Source organism: Magnolia sinica, chromosome 2, assembly GCF_029962835.1.
Source record: "Magnolia sinica isolate HGM2019 chromosome 2, MsV1, whole genome shotgun sequence".
NCBI lineage: Eukaryota > Viridiplantae > Streptophyta > Magnoliopsida > Magnoliales > Magnoliaceae > Magnolia > Magnolia sinica.
The window spans coordinates 6248530-6269904 of record NC_080574.1 but is presented as its reverse complement, the minus strand read 5'-3'; the positions used below and the strand labels follow the sequence as shown (position 1 = coordinate 6269904).

The 21375-nt window shown below is 40.8% G+C and overlaps 1 protein-coding gene across 1 annotated transcript; it reads right to left on the bottom strand.

Moving 5' to 3' along the window:
- Nucleotides 1-5948: 5948 nt before the first annotated feature.
- Nucleotides 5949-7772, bottom strand: LOC131238025 (pentatricopeptide repeat-containing protein At2g29760, chloroplastic-like). The gene has a single exon (XM_058236153.1). It carries the CDS (start codon nt 7770-7772, stop codon nt 5949-5951), a length of 1824 nt encoding a protein of 607 aa, XP_058092136.1.
- Nucleotides 7773-21375: the final 13603 nt, after the last annotated feature.

The following is a 21375-nucleotide window of genomic DNA, read 5'->3' as shown; positions in this document are numbered from 1 at the left end:
AAAAGTTTCTTGGCGGCTACAAAAGTTTTGGAACGAGCTGATATTTGTGTTTTCCCTTTATCCAGGTCCGTGTGACCTTATAAACAGTCAAATAAACATTACGGTGCGCCCTAGGAAGTTTTTAATCGCAGGCCCTAGGAAGATTTTAATGGCCGTGTTCAATGACCACTGTTTCCTGTGGTGTGGCCCACTTCAGATTTGGATCTGCTTTGTTTTTAGGACCGTGCCTAAGAATGAGCTGGAAAAACTGATGGACAGGTAACACCACCTAACGTGTTACCCAGGTAACACCTAATTTGCTCCCATGCCGTGTCCAAGCTGGCCCATAAAGGCTCTTCCCTGTTGTCCAATTCTCTAAAGGTGATGATCTTCCCCACGGAAGCCGATTGTGCAGTGACCAATTCACCACGCTTAGGCTACTTAGTAAACTCTCTGAGGTTCACCATTGATTTATGTATTTTATTTTCTCTATCCATCCATTTTATCAGATAATTTTAGTCTTGAACCCAAAAATGAGGCATATCTACAAAAGTTTTGGATAAAGATTATATTTGTGTTTTCCCTTCATCCATGTCTGTGTGATCTTATGAACAGGTTGGATGACAAATAAACTGGGGCCTAGAAATGTCTTTAACAGTTGAAATCATTATCCCCACTGTTTACAGTGGTATGATCCACTTGATCTTTGGATATGTTTCAATTTTGGGCTCAACCCCTTAAATTAGATGGAAAAATGGATGGACGGTGTGGATAGACCACATACATTAAAGGTGGGCCCAACTGAGTTTGTTCAGTGCGATAAGAGTGTACTTCAACTCACTATGCAATCCAATTTCCTCCCCCCACCCGATCTTCTCAACTCCTACCCATTCCCTCGTACGTTCATTTCTCGGGTAGACCCTTGTGACGGGGAATCAAAATATGAGGTTGAATGAGGAGAAGTCGGAATCCCAGTGCACCCATCCCGCACAGCAACAATGTAGCAATTTTAGATGGTTGGGGATCCCTGTGCCCTCTTCTTATCTCCTGCAGCAACTCAATCAGCCCGACAGTCGGGCTGGGCTGTAGTTGAAAGAAGTCCCTGCTGACTACGAGCTGGATTCTGCACTACACACACCAGCTGTTAAAATTAAAAAACAGAATTATAATTCTGGAAAATAATAAACAAACCGAAAACTGAATGACAGGCTGAAGCACGGGTGATCATGCTTTCTTTAAAGCGTTATTCGCCCGTCCTTAAAATAATTGAGAATGTTAATAAGTTACAGTCAAACCACTTCTAAAATACGATGAGCCTGAATGTGGTTCTATGTTCAGTAAATATGAAGAACCACGAATGAAACTTTGTATACATATGGCAAATAAACAAAAGTAAAAATTCCAAATTCAAAAAGAAGATTAGAAAATTGTAGAAATTTAGACCATTATGTTGGTCTGTTTCTTGAGGTCTTCTAGTTAAGGTTTGTATGAAACTTACTGAATGAATAGAGTACACAATTGCTCTTCTTGAATTACAAGTGAGAATGGTTCGGGTGTTGGTGATGGTCTGTTGAACCATCTAGGCACTGTTTATATAAGCCAGGTGCTGACCATTTTGGTCTAAAGGTCATATGGCTGTTGGTGAGAAAGTAGCTGTTATTGGCAGTTTCTAACCGTTGTGCATGTGGGATAATTGTTATTGCATACTAGCTGGTTTATATTTGTTGGGTTAGCCACATGCAGCGAAAAACGAGGAGTTACACTTCACCTCAACGGCTAGTTTTCAACATCTATAAAAGCCTCTACAGCAACACTGCCTCAAATACCCATATCTTCGCAATGAGCCCGTGCCCATAGTGTACCACTAGTGCCTCTACAGCCAGTGACTCACATGTCTACACCCTAGTACTGTGATTGAGCCTGTGCACGGGTGTTGAAGTACAGATCAACCAAGCAAATATAAATGTACTCCACACTCTATATATAAACAAAGTTTTTTCTTATCTCGTTTCTATATATATTTATATATTTTTATTTATTAAAATATTTTTAATCAATATTTTTCACAACACCAGCGAACGAGTGTCTGGCTATCAATGGTGCAGGCGGTGATGCCAGTGAGGGTGATGATGAAGACGTGTCTGGGCTGATGGGTCTCCTTGAGGACTCTGACGACGTGCTAGCGATGCTACTCTAGCTCATGATCATGAGTGTAACCTAACCGACTCACCTACCTCACCAACCTGTCTCATATCCACTGACTCAACCAAAGAAACATCAATCTGCAAATGAATAATTCTCTCATCTTGGTAAAAGCAATGAGCACTCAACCTTACCGGCTAATCCGGTGATGAAGACGGAATGGCCACGACCACGAGCCATGGTTTTCCAGGATCTCCTCCTGGTTGGATGGCAGAGCGGGTTCTTGCTGAGCCCTTTCTTTGCAAGGGCGGGTCTCCTGTTGCGTCCTCCGTCTTTGCGTGGGCGGGCGGGTGATGGAGAGGGGCATGATTGACATTTTCATTTGTCGTACTGGGTCTTGTCGGATATCCACGTGCTGGCAGCCGCTTGATTAAGAAAGAAGAAGAAGCAGCAGCAGCTGACAGATGATTGAAAAAGGCTCAATGGTTCAGTTTAACAATTAAATCAAAAGGTCAGGATCGTTTTGACAATGTTCCTTGTAGAAAATGAACCTTCTACAGCGGTTCGGTTTTAATTGAGTTAATGTGTGCCCTACGTAAAATATCTTGACTACCTTCGTATCAACCCACTCAGATTATCCAATGACTACCACTGGCACCCTTTAAACCATGGTGAGTCTTCAACCCTACGCATGGCTACTTGTACAGCAATCCAGAACCTCCAAGTCCCTTCGAATTTAGGTAACGTAATATTTCACTTTAACCATCGATTTGACAGCCATTAATTGAGTGGTTAAGATTGCTTCATCTTTGTGATTTTTGGGAATTTGGATGGTCTCGTTGTTGTTTGCCAGTGCCACATGCGTGCGGGGAAGATGAATGTCTACAGCATAAGAGTCTGGCCCTGGAGGAGCGGATTGCGTCCTGCTGAGGCAGGGGCTCTGTGGGGCCCACCGTGATGTATGCGTTTTATCCATGCTGTCTGTTTACACTCATTTTCGGCGTCCTGACATGGTCTAAAAGAAAATAGCCATGTGGTGATGTTATGTACTTGGCACTTACAAATCTTATTCACAGATGAAGAGATTTTGGGTTGATCTTTCTTCGGCTTACTCATGCATGCCGTTAGGGGGATGAATTGTCGCATGCCAATAAGTTTTTAACTGTGAACATTCAATCCCTACCGTGTGGTCCAGTTGAACCTTGAATCCGCCTTGTTCAATCCCCTCTTGCTAAACGTGGGAGGTGTTGGAGGTCGAGAATGTTCATCTGGTGGGCCACCATGTGGATAGGCCATGGGCCAGAAATTTCAGTGTTGTATATGTGTACCACTGCTTTAAATGCTCCTCCCATAGGGCACTTGTTGGATGGATGACACATTCCATTCCCCCTATTTTATGTGGTCCATCACAATGTGACCCACCTAAACAACGGCCCCATGGCCCCATCGCGAAGAGCTGTTTGCAACATGTATTGCACCATATGGATGGATGGCCCAGCACACAAATCAGGACGGTACATTCCACCCATCAGGTGGGCCACAGCGCATGAAACGAACAGAAGGACAAGAAAGCTTTGAAGCTCTTTTGACTGTCCATTTGATCTGTAGAGGTCAATGCATCTACAAGATAGAGGCCATCTGATCAAAGGCTTAGATGTTTGACTTATTTGCCAATTGGCAAATTTTACAGTATGCTGGATTCCACATGATGTGTGCCAAGTCACAGTAGTACTTGATCAAGGAGAATATACAGGTAACTTACACATCATCATCATCTAAGCCTTATCCAGCTACATGAATCTAGTTCCACTGGGCCATACCTTCTGTTGGACCATAAGTAATCAATTATTTTCTTAATACCTCCATTTTTGCCTACCCTTTATCCTATAAAGCCTTAAACCCACTCACTCCTTTGACTATTATAGCTCTTAGCTAGTCTCTGTTGCACATGACCAAACCATCCAAGTCTACTTTCCCTACCAGACTGAAAATATCACGGATAGAAAAGAATTCCTACAGTCAAAAGGTTGGGATCTTCAGTTACACATCAAATAAAAAAAAGGTATTTCCAACTGTCAAGCGGTTGAGATCTTCCAATCAGGTATCCTTGCAGGGCATTCTATCAATAATCTCCCATCAGATGGACAGTTTGGATCACTGAATCATTGGTACCAATTCTTTGTGGAACCATTTACTTGCATTCCGGGATTGGCTTTTGAATAGGTACCCAAATCTTCTACAAACAATCCGAGTAAAACACAATATCTGTGGAGCTATATGTAAAATCCACCACATCCATCAGGTGAGAAGCATTAATTTCACCACAACAAAATATTATCCTAATAGAAAACTCAGGTGGGCCACATCCATGAGAAAAATGTAACATTGGTCCTAAAACCTCTAAGTTCACAAGGTGTGGCCCACTTGAGTTTTGGATCAGGCTGGTTTTACAACTCTTCATCCTGCTGAAAGATACACACCATGGTGGCCCTGGAAGCAAACCCTTGGTTGACATCCCATCTCCATTCTTCCCTATGGTGTGGCCCACCTGAGTTGTGGATCTGGCTGATTTTGGTCCAGAGCCTAGCATCAAAGATTGCACTTGATGGACAGAGTTGATTTTACGCGTACAACATGGTGGGACCACAGAAATGGTTGTTTTGTGCTGGTGTTGGAGCCTTGCAGTAGCATTTATAAATGTACATGCAAACAGTTATCACCGTCATCATCTTAAATGATAAATTGATAAGAGGTTTTATATTCAGTTCTAAATGGTAGATTCATAGCCTTTCTTCTGGCAATTTCAGGTTGGCTTTAAATGGTAGATTGATAAGAGGTTCTGTATTCAGTTGCCTACCAGACATCAACCTGCCTCTTCCACTTGCAACTAGCCATGGTCAGAATGAAGTTCTCAAAGATCTCTGGTACCTGTTCGCCAAACCTACTGTGATGGTGAATTCATTAGCATAGCATGCGTGCAGCCCGGAATATCTAAGGGTGTCAGATACATCACATTGCAATGCCCTACTACATGTGTGAGACACACAGCACATTTCTAAGCGCGCATCAGCATTCCTATTTGCTCCTTCTAATAGCAACATGAAGCATTCCTGTTTTAAATTAGTAAAGAACAGTGAATTTATACGCTTTGGGGATTTGAAAACCACATCTGTCATCCCCAACGTGATGAACATAAGAAGCAAGCATGCACGATCACGCTTGCATGATGAATCAGAAGATTCAAAGCTGTTGCTTGCTGGGTCCTAGTCTTGAAGTAGGTACTGCTCTTCTTCTGATTGAGCCACATTTTCTTCAAGCTTCAAGACATAAGTTGTTGGATTCTCATTCATTGATTAATCTTTGATTTTTTTTTTGGTCGAACTGGCTGATGAAGGCATCTTCCAAATCATATGCCACTTGAGTGCTGAAATTATGCACCTGCATTACAGTCTGGTCATGTATCGCTCTTATTTTCCATGGAAACTGGTCCTCCTACCCAGGATTCATCTTTATTCTTGCAGAGGCGGCAGTTGTGTTTCACCTACCAAGTAACGACAATTAATCATCTTTTTCTATAAAAGATGCACACAGGGCTCTGCATGTGCTCCACTACACAAGCGGACTGGTCGGATTTCCATGCCAGGAAATCTCCATGTTCAACGCTGCCTGATGAGCAGCTTGGATCTCACACATGAGCAAGCCTCCAGCCCCACTAGCAGGGCTCCTTTTCTTATGTGGGTGTCATTCAGTTGTTGATAATCATCAAGAATAGAGATGAATTGTGAATCTGTTGGGCATCATTTGATGCTTCTGCAATCTTTCTTAGGCTACACTTGACATGGCTTAATCACACCAAACCTCCCACCAAAATCCTCTGTTTCAATTCTCACTTTACTGTCTGTTTCTATCAAGCTCAAGCCCGGCATCTTTCTTATTCCTCCTACCTCCATTTGCTCTCTTATCTTCTCTGCTTTGTCCCATCTCCCTGTCGAAGCATATATATTTGAAAGGAGAACGTAATCTCCGCAATGATCAGACTGCAGCTCAAACAAATTCTTAACAGCAATCTCCGCCAACTCGACATTCAGCTGCAATCTGCAAGCACTAAGAAGAGTCCTCCAAATAATGGCATTTGGCTGGATCTCCATCGAACAGATGAACCAAAATGCCTCTTTGACCCGTCCTGCCCGGCTGAGGAGGTCTATTATGCATCCATAATGCTCAATTTTGGGCACGATGTGGTAATCCTTTCTCATAGACTCGAAGTATGCCAGGCCTTGATCGACCAAGCCCGCGTGGCTACAAGCGCATAAAACACCGACAAAGGTGATCCCATCAGGCCTTGGGCCTGATTCCTGCATCACTGAGAAGAGCTCAAGTGCATCTTTCGCATACCCATTAACCGCCAGACCCCCAATCATCGACGTCCATGCCATGACATCCCTTCCTGTCATCCTGTCAAACACTTCTCTTGCCCCATTGATGCACCCGCATTTCGAATACATGTCAACCAAAGCCGTTCCCAGTGTCACATTGAAGCTGAAACGCTTCTCTTCTGCATATGAATGAATCTTCTTTCCAACATCCAATGCCCCTAAACGTGTACAAGCGCACAATGTACTAACCAATGTAGGTTCATCTGGATGCAAACCTGCCGCTTGCAATTCATGGAACAATTCCAAAGCTTCGCTGAAACAGCTATTGAAGACGTAACCTCCTATGAGCGCATTCCACGTTCCAATGTCTCTATTTCGCATCTCGTCGAAAACCTGCTTCGCCGAATCCATGCACTTGCATTTTGCATACATGTCTAAAAGAGCAGTCCCAACGTTGACGTTGGAATCGAATTCTGATCGGTTCTCGTCCATGTAAGCATGCACCTGTCTCCCCAAACCAAGTTCCTTCTTCTGTGCGCATGCAGAAAGCACAACAACCATGGTCACATCATTGGGCCTAATACCCCACGACCACATCCGATCGAATACTCTCAACCCTTCATCGGGCAGGCTATTCTGCACATAACCCGCAATCATCGCATTCCACGTGACTACATTCCGCACACCCATTTCGTCGAACACCTTCCGGGCAGCAGCCATGTCGCCACAAGCCGAATAGACATGCATGGCAGTATTGACAACGAAGATGTGCGACCCATGCCCGCTCTTTATGACAAGGCCATGAATGGTTTTCCCATTCGCCATCGCGTGCGCTCGGGCGCACGCTTTCAGGGCGAAGGCAAACGTGAAGCTCTCCGTTTCGATGCATTGCCTGAGCATTGAGACGAGCACGAGCAAGGCATGGTGTGGGGTATTGCTGAGGGAGAAGCCTCTGATGATGGTGTTCCAAGTAAAGAGGTTTGGAGGGTGGTGGGAGTGTGTGAAGATGAGCATTGCATGGGCCATGTTGTTTTTGGGAGGGAGTTTGACGGCTGAGATTTCTACTAGCTTTCCTACGATGAAGGGGTTTCTGTGGAGACCTGAGGTTGTGATGTGTGCATGGATTTGATTGAAGCGTTTCAGAGAAGTGCATTGGTTTAGAAGGAGTAGGAATTCTTGGAATTTTGGGATTTGGGGAGGCGTAAATGTGCAGAAATTGGTGGTGCAGAGACGCTTTGGAAGTGTCAATTTCGAAATGCAATTTACAGAATGCATTTGGGAATGATAGATTTCCAAGAAGCGGCCTCAGCTAGTCGGGACTACGGTTGTTAAAGGACGAACGCGAGCCGGGTCCACGTGCCACGTGGCAGTGCCAAACTGAAGTGAGATCTCTGCCATTAATCAGGTGGGTCACACCGTGATCCTAACTAGAAGATGAAGCTGGTACGTTGATCATCAGCACGGCCATATTTCTCTATGAGGTCATTCCTGAATACAGCCACGTGATAAGTAAGGCCAACTATGGGCGGCCCTTGGTCTGGCTCGGGTGGGGTCGATGCGACCCTTTTGTGAACTGGTCCATCAATCATGGCCTGCACCCAACATGCAATCGACCACCCTATGGCCGGAATTTAAATATCATTGATCCAAAGCAAGGATGGCTATTCGTCGAGTGCGGCCAGACCCAGTCACTGAGTGGCCCAAGAACTCTAATCCAAGCATGAACCACGACCCGTAATCCTTTAAGTTAACCTGACCCACTCATTAAGCTCGATGTAAACGGACCGAACGATTTTATTGTTAGTGGGGTAGGCTTGATTGACCTACCCAACCTGCCATGACCTTTGTTGACACGGAAATTTGGTCATCCCAACTAGACTTTCATGTACTTGCAAAACCAAATCATATTAGGGACTTAGCTGTTGTTGGGGACCCTCTGATGCCAAAGTTAGAACAGCCAATCCAGGTCCAAAGTTAGAACTTTCGAGGAGGTCATCTCCTAGTAGTCAACTTCTGGGGATAGCATGGTCGATTGTTGATGCCGACCTCTAAGTTGGTTTAGTTGAGGTCATACGGACCGAGTTGAACTGTTGACAATGATCGGGGCCTATCCTCGAGGCTGAGTTGGTACTCATAGTCGTTAGTTGGACGTGATAATGAGATGTCAGATAGAGCCAAGGTTACTGCTTATTGTTGATGGCAAATTGATTGCGGAGGTCATGCTCAACTACCTAGACTAAGCTTTTTACCCAGCCTCTGTTTCCAAGTTACTTGCCTTGTGTCTTCTATCCCTTTCTTGTTGTCTGGTATGTCTGACTTCACCTATAACAACCTTAACTCAAGTTTAAGAATGAAATATGAACTTGAGGCTATGAACGGTTTGGCCCTATCAGTAAATACATGCATAAATCAATCACTATACATTTCCTCTTCATTTTGTTTTGGATTTTGAGTACAGGTTGGGTCATTAGTTGTACTAATTGATGCGGTGTATGGGCAGGTCAGGTCAGGTAAAGTTCACCCCATGCCTGATTCATATATACTTAAAATGGGTCACATTTCTAGCCCAAAGCCGATCCACTACCGATTTTGGTTGGCTAGAACCTGCCTCAATCTGTAGGCTGACCCAACCCATTGTCACCCTTAATAGCAAGCCTGACCTGGACTGGCCCTTTTATTTGTATTTTTTAATTTTATTTTATTTTGTAATTGGGTCAGGCTCGACCTGGCTCAAACTGACAGGATCGATCGACCTGGCCCAACCTGACAGGATGGAACTCAAGTTTCAGACCAAAATACCGGACTAAAGAAGATGGTGAATGCATTTCACGGATACTAATCTTCCGCTATCCTGTTTTGGATTTGAGACGCGTTGGTTCAACTGGCTGCCACACTAACAAACTACATTGTAGGGTAGGGTTTAACCTAAACTCCAACCATGCCCAAGTCCAATGCGCTATCCATGAAGCCGGGCTTGAGCCCACCTCAAAAGTGGGCCAGACCAGTTGACCCGTGCACTAACCCAACCCATTGCCTTAGGACCCATGTAATATTTGGGCCCAAGGTGGCGCCTCAGCGTTACTGAGTAGCATATAGCTTGTGTGTGGTTATCGGGCTGTTGATTTGACGCTTCATGGATGGTTCAATTCCTAAAGATTGGATTGTTCCACCCGTCAGATCAGGGACTTGTTTTGAGAAAAAAACTACCAAGTTGTAAGCACTCAAATCTCTACACACGTGTCCCACATGAACTAGGTCCATAACGTTCGACTATCCTACCCCTCCCTTGATGGGCCATGCATCAAACCTTACACATTCTTTTCATTAATTAGAGGACCCGTTTTTAATCCTGAAGAACACCAAACAGTGGCAAAGATCACACAACCAATGTGAATTTTGAGATTACGCTCCATCCACGTAGGGCTCAACAGATGAAAGATCCTGATTTCTCACACGCTTACTTAGTTCGTGTACATATTTTGTGGACAATATCGATAGGGTCGGATCCTCTAAGATAAACGCCCAGTTTTATTCCTCAAAATTTCAACAAGGGTGTGGCCTATTTGCTATAAGTCATGCTTTATCCTGCTGAGCCAATCGTGGATCTTTTATTATAGGGTTTTTCATCAATCAATCCCTCCCTCCCTAAGCCGCTCATGGAAATTCAAAGCTCGGTACGGTTATGTTGAGCCGGAAGCGGGTTGGCTGGTGTACCACACCCCACCGATCGATGTAGCTGATGCGTTGACGTCACCAATGGTCCCATCATGAAGTATGTGTCATATCCAAACTGTCTGTCCATTTGGCGAGCTCATGGTAAGGCTTGAGCCTAAAAATAAGGCAGATCCAAAGATCAAGTGGACTCACTGTAAATAAATGTGTGAGCTTATTTTTGTGTGAGTTTATTTTTCTCTTCATTCAGGTTTCTGTGAGCTTATAAACAGATTGGATGGAAAATAAATGTTATGGTGGGCCGTACAAATGTTGTAACGGTGAACATCACTATCTTCATTGCCATTTGTGGTGTGGTACACTTTTAACTTTGGATATGATGCATTTTTGGGCTGCTGCAATATTAGGGATGGGTATAAGAAATACATTATAGTTGGGCCCATGTAATTTTGATATCCTTTGAACTGTTCGTATAACTCGGAGCTTGAGGAGTGACACGTGCCACACCAGTGAGGTAGATGGTGTACAGTACACTCGCCAATCCACTTCTCGTGGAGCCGTACATGATGGACTTCGAATTGAAATTTACAACAGGTGAAATGTGGACTTGCGCATGACAGATGCCATTTTGAAAATATCCTTGCACCCAGATTTCTATCCATCTCGGGTAGAAATCTCTCTTAATTAACAAATATGTACTATGAGATTCATGTCAAACAATCACATGCTTGAGCCATTAGAGGATGGTGTATTAGTGTATGTCAATGAACTTTACTAGTAACTTTCAACAATTATGGGAGAACAATGCCTATCCCAAGCTTGTGCAACCAAAACCACCATGGGGCTCATCACGATGGTGATCACGTGAGTCCCCAACTTCGTTTATTAGCTTTGCAAGATCATATTAGGACATGAGCCCATAAATAAAATAGATCCAAAACTCAATGGATTGCATCACTCCATAAGGTAGGGATGGAATCACTCACCATTACACCTTCCTGAGCTCACTGTGATGATTATGAGCCATCCAACTCATTCCCAAAAGGATTAAGGGGAATCACAATCATCAGCTCGATGAAAACTTTTGTTAGCTGAAACAAGGTTTCAACGTCTTGTTCAAATCACTGTCTCTTGTGGTGTGGCCCACTTGATTTTTGAATCTGACTGATATTTTTTAGATCACGTTTTAACACGATCTGACACAGTAAATGAAAAAAATGGATAATCCCGCCATTCCTTAAATTGAAAGACAGTGGTGATTCGACCCACTTGGGCCAACTCACCCAGTTCAACTTACTCAGGACCGAACGGGGGAGTCTTCTTCCAGACTTTAGAGAGGTTTTCAGGCCAACATTATCCCTTTCCAGGGTTTTGCAGACCACTTCTCTCACGTCCAATGCATGTGCCATTCCTATTAACAATTAGTATGAGAATCTTTGGATCTTGTAGTTATTAATATTTTAAGAGCACAACGTTTTAATATTGTAATCTAACGGCAATGGCTAATAACCAAGTTATCAATCACTCAAATCTCTACCTCATCACATGTGAGCGTGTAGACTAAGTTATACACACGTGTTAAGATAGCAAGTCTCTTCGTAAATTGTACCATATTAATATACATAAACCCAAACTTCTCTTTTTTTAAAGGCAGAAGAGGTGGATGTAGATGTCAATACCTTGAACATGCCCGAAGTGCAAAACGAATTCTTTAATCCCACCAGTGTCGTTTGCTACGTTACCTTGCTACAGGTGGGATTGTAGCTGTTGGAAATGCTTTAAAATAAAGTGATTTTATAAAATATATTTTAAATTTATATATATATATATATATATATATATATATATATATATATATATATATATATATATATATATATATATATATATATATATATAAAGTTTTTGTAAAAAAGCTTTTATGGGATTTTTTAGAATAGTCCCACATGAGAAAGGGAAGAGAAATTTTTGTGGTTTAAATAAAAACAGTGGAGTACTATAATTTTTGCTTACCTAGTCCAAGGACTATGGACCTTGTGTATTCTAGTGCGCCCGCGCGCGCTCGGGCTCGAGCACAAGTTCGATCTTGGTCACGGGCTAGGTGTGAGGACGTGGGTATGTGAGGCAGTGTGACTGTAGAGGCGCTAGTGGTGTACTTTGTACTTCACACGTGTGCATCGTTTTGCAGCAAAAACTGTAACGGCTGTGCCATTGGTGTAAAGACCAGCTGTAACTGCTGCATGGTTAGCCCAATAGCTAGAAAACGGCTAGCTGCTGTCTCACAATAGTCACATGCAGTAGTGGTTATGGCTCATGCACAATAGTCAAAAAATGGCCATAAAACGGCTAGTTTTCCAACAATTAGAAATGACTTATTGAGAATTATTTCCCTGGACCATAACCCCCCAGCCACCACAGCCTATATAAATATGATCTAGATGAGATCCCAAATCATCTTTTAACCCACTCCAGCAGACTCATACGAACTAAGACAACCACCACTCCTCTCCTATACTCCAGTGACTTCAGCAAGACAACAAGGTTGAACCATTGCTTGAAGAATAGACTGGCGGTGTGGTCTAGAACGGTTCAATTAAATCAGTGGCTGAAGAACTGACCAGTGCAGTGGTCTAAATCACAAATTCTATTATCTTCTTTTATTCTTTTTGGGATTTTTCTTTTATTATAATTCTACTAGACTGTGTGTAACAGAGTTCCATTAGTGGGCCTTCATGTTTGCTGAACGCAGACCCACACCAGGCTCGTCGTATCCTAGAAGTGGTTTGCCTGTAACCTAACAGCATAGTCAATCTTTTTAAGTAAGGAAAAATAACACTTTAAGGACAGTGTCTCAGATGTGCTTAATCTTATCCTTAATTCAGATCATCTTGATTTTTTGGGTTTCATATTTTACAGAAATATCATTTTTCTGTATAATTTCAAATAATCTTAAAGCGTTGTTTGTGATGGAAGCTGACAGTGTTTTATCGATCAAGTTGATGAATCAGGACTTGATTCGTCTTAACCGGTTTGATGGAACCAATTTCACGAGATAGCAAGACAAGCTGAAATTTCTTCTGACGGCACTAAAGATTTACTACACCTTACATCTTAGTTTTCACCCATTACCTGAAGCAACTGAAGCTGACAAACCTGAACAAATAACTGCCAGCACCAAACGAGCTGAAGATGAACTCTTGTGTCGAGGACATATTCTGAACGCGCTCTCTGACTGCCTGCACGATCTATACCAACAGACGTCATTAGCAAAGGTTATCTGGGCCACTCTAGAGTTCAAATACAAGGCTGAAGAAGAAGGTACTAACAAATTTCTCATTGTCAGGTATTTTGACTTCAACATGGTAGATAACAAACCGTTGTTGCCCCAAATCCAAGAACTGCAGCTAATAGTAAATAAAATCAAAGCCATCAAAATTGATCTTCATGAATCATTTCAAGTCGGGGCTATAATCATTAAATTATCACAGATGTAGAAAGGCTATAAAAAGAAGTTGCTGCATAAAACTGATGACTACACACTAAAACAAATTTAAAAATACCTTAAAATTGAGAAAGAATCCCGTAACCGCGATAAAAATAATGATAACGAGAATGTCTCGTCCAAGGTATATGTAGTAGAGAACACTAATAACAAGAATCCCGAGAAGGACGATTTCCTAAAACCCAATAAAAGAAAATTCAAGAAAAACGTCCAAAAGAAGAACGAAAAGTTTAAAGGCCCATGCCATATTTGTGGAAAAATCGGGCACTATGCTCGTGTATGCCGATATTACAAATCTAAAAAAGAGGCAAGTGCAGTAGAAGAAGGCGATATTGTGGTCATGATCACTAAGGTGAATACTATCCAAGGAAATATTCCTGGTTGGTGGTATGATACTGCTGCTACCATGCATGTATACTACGACAGATCAGCCTTCAAAACCTATGAGGAATTGGCCGATGATCAAGAAGTCCAAATGGGTAATGAAGTCCAATCGAAGGTTGTTGGCAAAGGATCTGTCGAAATAGTATTCACCTCTGGAAAGAAAGTGATTCTGACTAATGTCCTGCACGTCCCAGACATGAGGCAAAACTTAGTTTCTAGGGACTTTCTGGGTAAACCAGGGAGAAGGGTGGTGTACGAATCAGGAAAACTGATTTTGTTTAGGAATGAAAACTTTGTCGGAAAGGGATATGCTTTTAATGGAATGGTCAAGTTTTCTCTAAATAAAAGTAACACTTCTGTGTATATGGTTGAATTCGTTGGATTGTGGCATGATAAACTAGCCCACATAGGATATAGTACCTTAAAGTTCATGGCTAAGAATGGTTTAATCTCATATACGGATAATGAAACTGATAAATGTGAAATGTGCAAATGATCCAAAATGAAGAAGAAACTTTTTCCTAGTGTTGAAAGATCGTCTCAAATATTGGATCTTGTGCACAGTGATATCTGTGAGTTAAACGGCATTCTTACTCGTGGAGGTAAATGGTATTTCATTACCTTTATTGATGATTGTTCTACATATGTGTTTATTTATCTGTTAAAGAGCAAAGATGAAACATTGAACATGTTTAAAATATATAAAACAGAAGTAGAGAATCAACTAAATAAGAAGATAAAAATTCTCCGTAGCGATACAGGAGGAGAATATTTTTCCAATGAATTCGATAATTTCTGTGAAGAACATGAACTAATACATCAATGTACTGTGCAATACACACTTCAACATAACGAAATAATTGAAAAGAAGAATAGAACATTAGTAAAGATGGTCAATTTAATGCTAATAAGAGTAAAGTTGCCACTAAGTCTATGTGATGAGGCATTGCTTGCAGCATGCCATATACTAAAAAGAATTCCGTCTATAAAATATAAAATATCTCCATATAAAACATGGAGAGGTAGAAAACCTAATCTATGATAACTTAAAGTGTGGGAGTGTCTTGCATATTACAAAACCCCTGATCCAAAAAGAACTAAGTTAGGACCCTGAGTTATTAAGTGCGCCTTCGTAGGGTATGCACAAAATAGTAAAGCTTATAAACTTTTAGATATAGAGTCTAATACAATAATAGAATCAAGAGACGTTGAGTTCTTTAAGAACTTACTATTCTTTAAGTCAAAGGATAATGAAGTCTAAATTCCTGATAGAGAACCAGATAACATAGTTCCACAAATAGTGGAAGCTCCTGTTGAACCTTGTAGGAGTCAAAGGATAAAAATAGAGAAGAGTCTAGGAGATGACTATATAGACTTTCAGCGTATTTTTTTCCATCTTCTAAAAGGAGATAGAGAAAATGTTATAAGAAAAATACCTATAGTAATGACTATAGAAAATGATCTTAAAACATATAAAGAGGCTGTATCTTCAAGAGACTCAACATTCTAAAAAGAAGCTATAAACAATGAAATGAAATCTATAATATCAAATCAAATATGGGAACTAGCTAACTTACCTCCAGGTTCTAGACCCATAGGTTACAAGTCTGTATTAAAAAAGAAATATCATACTGATGAGACTATCCAAACCTTTAAAGCTCGATTAGTACCTAAGAGTTTAGACAAAAAGAAGAGATAGATTACATTGACACATACTCTCCTGTATCTAGGATAACATCTATTATGATATTATTTGCGCTAGCTTCCATACATCATCTTTATATCCATCAAATGGATGTAAAGACCGCATTCCTTAATGGTGACCTCAATGAGGAGGTATATATGGAACAACTTTAGGGATTCATTCTACCAGGAAATGAAAATAAAGTATGTAGATTAATCAAATCTCTATATGAATTAAAACAAGCACCAAAACAATGGTATGAGAAGTTTGATTCTAAAATACTATCTTATGGTTTCATGCATAATGTAGCTGATAAATGCATATATTCTAAAATAGATGGTAGCTGCATGATTATTATTTTCCTGTATGTTGATGACATGTTAATAATAAGTAATGAAATAGAAGGTGTGACTAAAACGAAGAGATTTTTGTCTTCCGTATTCAAAATGAAGGATCTTGGACAAGTTGATACCATCCTAGGTATCAAAGTTAAAAAACATTATAGGGGTTATGCTTTGTGTCAATCTCATTATATTGAGAAGATACTAAACAAGTTTAACCATCTAGATATAAAAGAAGCAAAAACTTCATTTAATCAAAGTATCAAGCTAAAAGAGAATACTAAAAGAACAGTTGCACAATTGAAATATGCGAGTGCTACAGGGAGTCTTATGTATGCTATGCAATGCACTATACCAGATATCACATATGCTGTAAGTAAACTTAGTAAGTTTACTAGTAACTCCAGTACTGAACACTGGAATGTAATTAGTAAAATCCTTTGTTACTTAAAAACAACCAAAGACTTAAGACTATTTTATTCAGAGTTTTCTACCATATTGTAAGGATATACCGATGCGAGCTGGATATCGAGTGCAGGGGACAATAAGTCTACTACAGGGTAGGTATTTACCCTAAGAGGTGCAGTTGTATATTGGGGATCAAAGAAACAGACTTGCATAACGCACTCGACTATAGAGTTTGAATTCATAGCCCTGGGTGCAACAGACAAAGAGGCTGAGTGGCTAAGGGATCTCTTATTAGAAATTTCTTTCTGTGTAAAGCCCATATCGGCTATGTCATTACATTGTGATAGTGAAGCCACATTAGCTAGAGCCTATAGTAGCACATACAATGGTAAGTCTAGACATATCAGTCTTCGACATGATTATATCAGACAATTAATTCGAGATGGAATCATTGCTATTTTCTATGTGAAATCAAGCAATAACCTTGCGAACCCTTTTACCAAACCTCTACCGAGAGAAGTAGTAAAGGCGACATCTAGAGGGATGGGGTTGAAACTCTTTAACCAAAGTTCTACCAGTGATGGTAACCCAATCTAAAGTCAGAAAATATCTAATTTTGAGTTTAATGGGTAAGAACAAGTTGGTGATATGTGGAAAGTTTTCAGCACTAAATTATAGAACTTCATCCATAATAGATAAGTGTTGAGCGTTACGAAAGAGGGTTGATTCTTATAACTCTTAATGAAATCCAGTCTAAAGGACAAGTGTCTTGTAGTAACGAAGACACTGGAAGGATTTCACCTATATGAACATAGAGATGATGTCATCTCTCATGAGATTAAAGAGTTTTTTCTCGGGATCGTTCACGAAATAGGATAAGCACATAGCCATTAATAGTGCCGAGCAAGATTGTGGGAACTCTAAAAACACATAGCAAATATGTGTGTAGTTTCTCTGACTCTATTATTTAGGAATAACTGGTTCAACGCTTCGGCTACCAGTCATTTTGATAGAGTTTTGAGATACTTACACTAAGTGAAGATTAAAATCGAAAGATATCTTTCTTTATGTATATAAGCTGATTATTCTGTCAGAAATGTTTAATCAAGAAAAATATATTTTAAAAAATCAGTGGGGGATTGTTATAAAATAAAGTGATTTTATAAAATATATTTTAAATAAAAAAATATATAAAATATCTAAAAAGTTTTTGTAAAAAAAACTTTTGTAGGATTTTTTAGAATAGTCCCACATGAAAAAGGGAAGAGAAATTTTTGTGGTTTAAATGAAAACAGTGGAGTACTATAATATTTGCTTACTTAGTCCAAGGACTATGGACCTTACGTGTTCGCACTGGAACACCCGCGCGCATTCGTGCTCAGGCACGAGCACGGGCTCGATCTCGGTTACGGGCTCGGTGCGAGGGCATGGGCATGTAAGGCAGTAGAGGAGCTGGTGGCGCACTTTGCACAAGACCAGAGGACTGAATGAGAGTCCTCTAGTATATATACAGAGACTGAAAAGAGCTGTTGTAGTAGAAACTGTAACAGTTGTGCCATTAGTGTAGAGACCGGTTATAACTGCTGCATGGCTAGCCCAGCAGCTAGAAAACAGCTAGCTGCTGTCTCACAATTGTCACATACAGCAGTAGTTATGGCTCATGCACAACAGTTAGAAAACGACCATAAAACGGCTAGTTTTTCAACAGCTAAAAATAGCTTAATGCGAGTTATTTCCTTGGACCATAACCCCCTAGCCACCACAGCATATATAAACATGGTCTAGATGGGATTCCAAACCATCTCTCAGCCCACTCTAGCAGACTTATACGAACTAAGACAACCACCACTTCTCTCCCATACTCCAGTGACTTCAGCAAGACGGTAAGGTTGAACCATTGCTTGAAGAACAGACCAACAGTGTAGTCTAGAACGGTTCAACTGAACCAGTGGCTGAAGAATTGACCAATGCAGTGGTCTAAATCACAAATTCTATTATCTTCTTTTGTTCTTTTTGTGATTTTTCTTTTATTATAATTCTGCCAGACAGTGTGTAATGGAGTTCCATTAGTGGGCCTTCGTGTTTGCTGAATGCAGATCCATACCAGGCTCGTTGTATCCTAGAAGTGGTTTGCCTATAACCTATCAATATACTCAATCTTTTTGAGTAGGGGCAAATAACGCTTTAAGGATAGCGTCTCAGACGTGCTTCAGGCTGTCCTTAATTCAGATTATCTTAATTTTTTGGGTTTCACATTTTACAAAAATATCATTATTCTATATAATTTCAAACAGGAAATCCACACCATTTATATAATAGGTCTCACCTTTGATAGAGATACCTATAAAAATTCTCCTACTGAGACACTTTCCATTGAAATTGAACCATCATCAGTATATCTCGTTATATCAACCGTTTGGATCTTTAAAACATGACTCATATTGAACGGCTATAGTCCTCACTCATTTTTGCAGAAGTCAAAAAAGAATTATAGCAACCATCGCTTGCAATTAATTAAAAAGAAAAAGAAAAAAAAATGAATCATGCAATTTGGTTGGTTGGGTGGGTGGACAGTTAAAGATCTGATGATACGCTAGTCATGAGGCGGCTTAGATATTTATCTTCATAATCACTACACAGGTAACAGCTCGTTTTAGGATATCAGCCTGGAAATGAAACGAGCTAGCCACACCAATAGAAAATAGTGGGAATGAGGGATGGAAACCCTAACATCGATCAAAACCTTAGGGAGGCCCACGTGGTGTTTATATGCAATTTGAACCATTCATGGGGTGATTCCCAGTGGCATAAATAGAAAGAAAAATATGAGTCTGATCCAAAACTCTTGTGGTCCAATAAGGTCTGGATGGTAAGCATACCTTGGAATTGAATGGTCTTGAATTGTATTAGATGTGATTAACATCATTATTGTATAATCATTGCATGTTTGAAAATACCATGGTATTGTAGCCATCCAATCTCAAACCGGTAAAATTTTTGCTACTAAAAATATTGGGTTAAGCAAAATCGTGGACCATGGAAATGTAATCAATGTATCAAATTCATGCAGATGCCGTTCACTTGTACACATATAACCATAATATCATGTGTAAACAGTGCATATGGATGGATGGCATGAATAGACGCATGCATCAATATAGGGCTCACGTGTAGTAGATTTCAAAATTCACAAAAATCTTCCCGGGACCGAATGCAATTCCATGTGACTAAATGCAATTCATCCTACCTAATCCTAACTTTTTCCATCCTCACCAAATGCTGAATGGAATCACACGGATCAAATGCAATTCCGTCCCCCTTGAGTGTGAGCCTAACTTATTTTAGTGTTTACGTCCTTAGCATGACCTGTGGCAACAAATGGACGGAGCGAATATAACACAGACACCACAACGGGCGTTACAGGAAATTTGCATCCAATGGGGACTGTTGGCCAACTGTCCATTTGTATGCCACCAGTTGTATGAATTCAAGATTCTGTGCTGAAGGAATTTGGGCCATGACGAGTCTGGATCACCAAAAGGAAGGCTTCAACGGCTAGATCCAGCAAGAAATGGCACTTTTCCTGGACAGGCATCCTTCTTATTAAACTACCCTCATTCGTCCACTTGATTTTAGTTTCCCGTCCCAACAAGAGTAACGCCCTTTTTTAAGTGAAGGATGTATAATTTCCTATGCAGCCCTTGGGCCAAGGGCAGTTGCAACCTACCAACGGTCCACGTTCAACATACATGCGACCCAACTGATGAGATCTAAATCTCATATGGACCACGCCATAGGAAAGAGCGGTGATTGAATACTCACCATTAAAAACTTCTTCAGGTTGATAAAAGTTTTGGATTAAGATGATATTTGTGTTTTATCTTCGTCCAGGTGTGCGTGACCTAATCAAGAGGTTGTATGACAAATAAACATTACAGCAGCGTCCTAGGAAGTTTTTAATGGACTGTTTTCTTGTGGTGTGGTTCACTTGAGATTTGGATCTCCCTTATTTTTTGGCTCATACAGTATAATGATCTGGAAAAATAGATGGACGGCTTGGATAAAACAAATATATTTCATGCGGGGCCCACAGAGCACTGTCAGTACGCAATCCTCGTAGAGCAAATGAACATTCCACGCATAGACTTCTGCACCGTGGGCATGTCCGCCGTGCATGATGTGGTTGACCCCGAATCACACCGTCCATCAACATTTTCATGTCATTTTACCGGTAAAGGTAAAAAATGAGGTAGATCCAAGGCTCAAGTGGACCACACCAAGGGAAACAGCAATGATAACAACGCCAACCGTTGAAACGTTGCTAAGGCCCACCGTGATGTAAAAACGGATGGATGGCGTGGATATACAATACATACATCAAGGTGGCCCCCAGGTTAGGGTCGCACCTTGTTGGGTGAGGCCAGCCGACCTAATCCGTTCCCATGATGCAAACGCCACGACGTCTGCTAGCGTGGCATTATGGGGAAATATCCAAGCCATACATCATTTGGACCCAAACGTGTAGATACACTGATGAAAGAGGAAGGTGGTCAAATCAGTAGGTGTGCCATGATATTCGAAATAAGTACATGGGTAAGAAAACATTGCCAGATTTTTTTCAACAATTCATTTTTCATTAATCGTGGCTCAGATACGCAGTGGACGGACCTTGTTTTCATTGAATTCTGACCAACAGATATAGTCGATGCAATTTTCCGTTGAGATTAGGCTTGGCCATTTTTTTTCAAGTCTGGAACTTAATGTTGAGGGACCGTAGAAGCAAAGAAAGAAGAATTCAAGATAGTAATCCAATAGCACCAAATGAACTCAATATAATAATTTAACGTTGAAAAATCATTTAAAAAAAAAAAACCATAGTATAAAGTG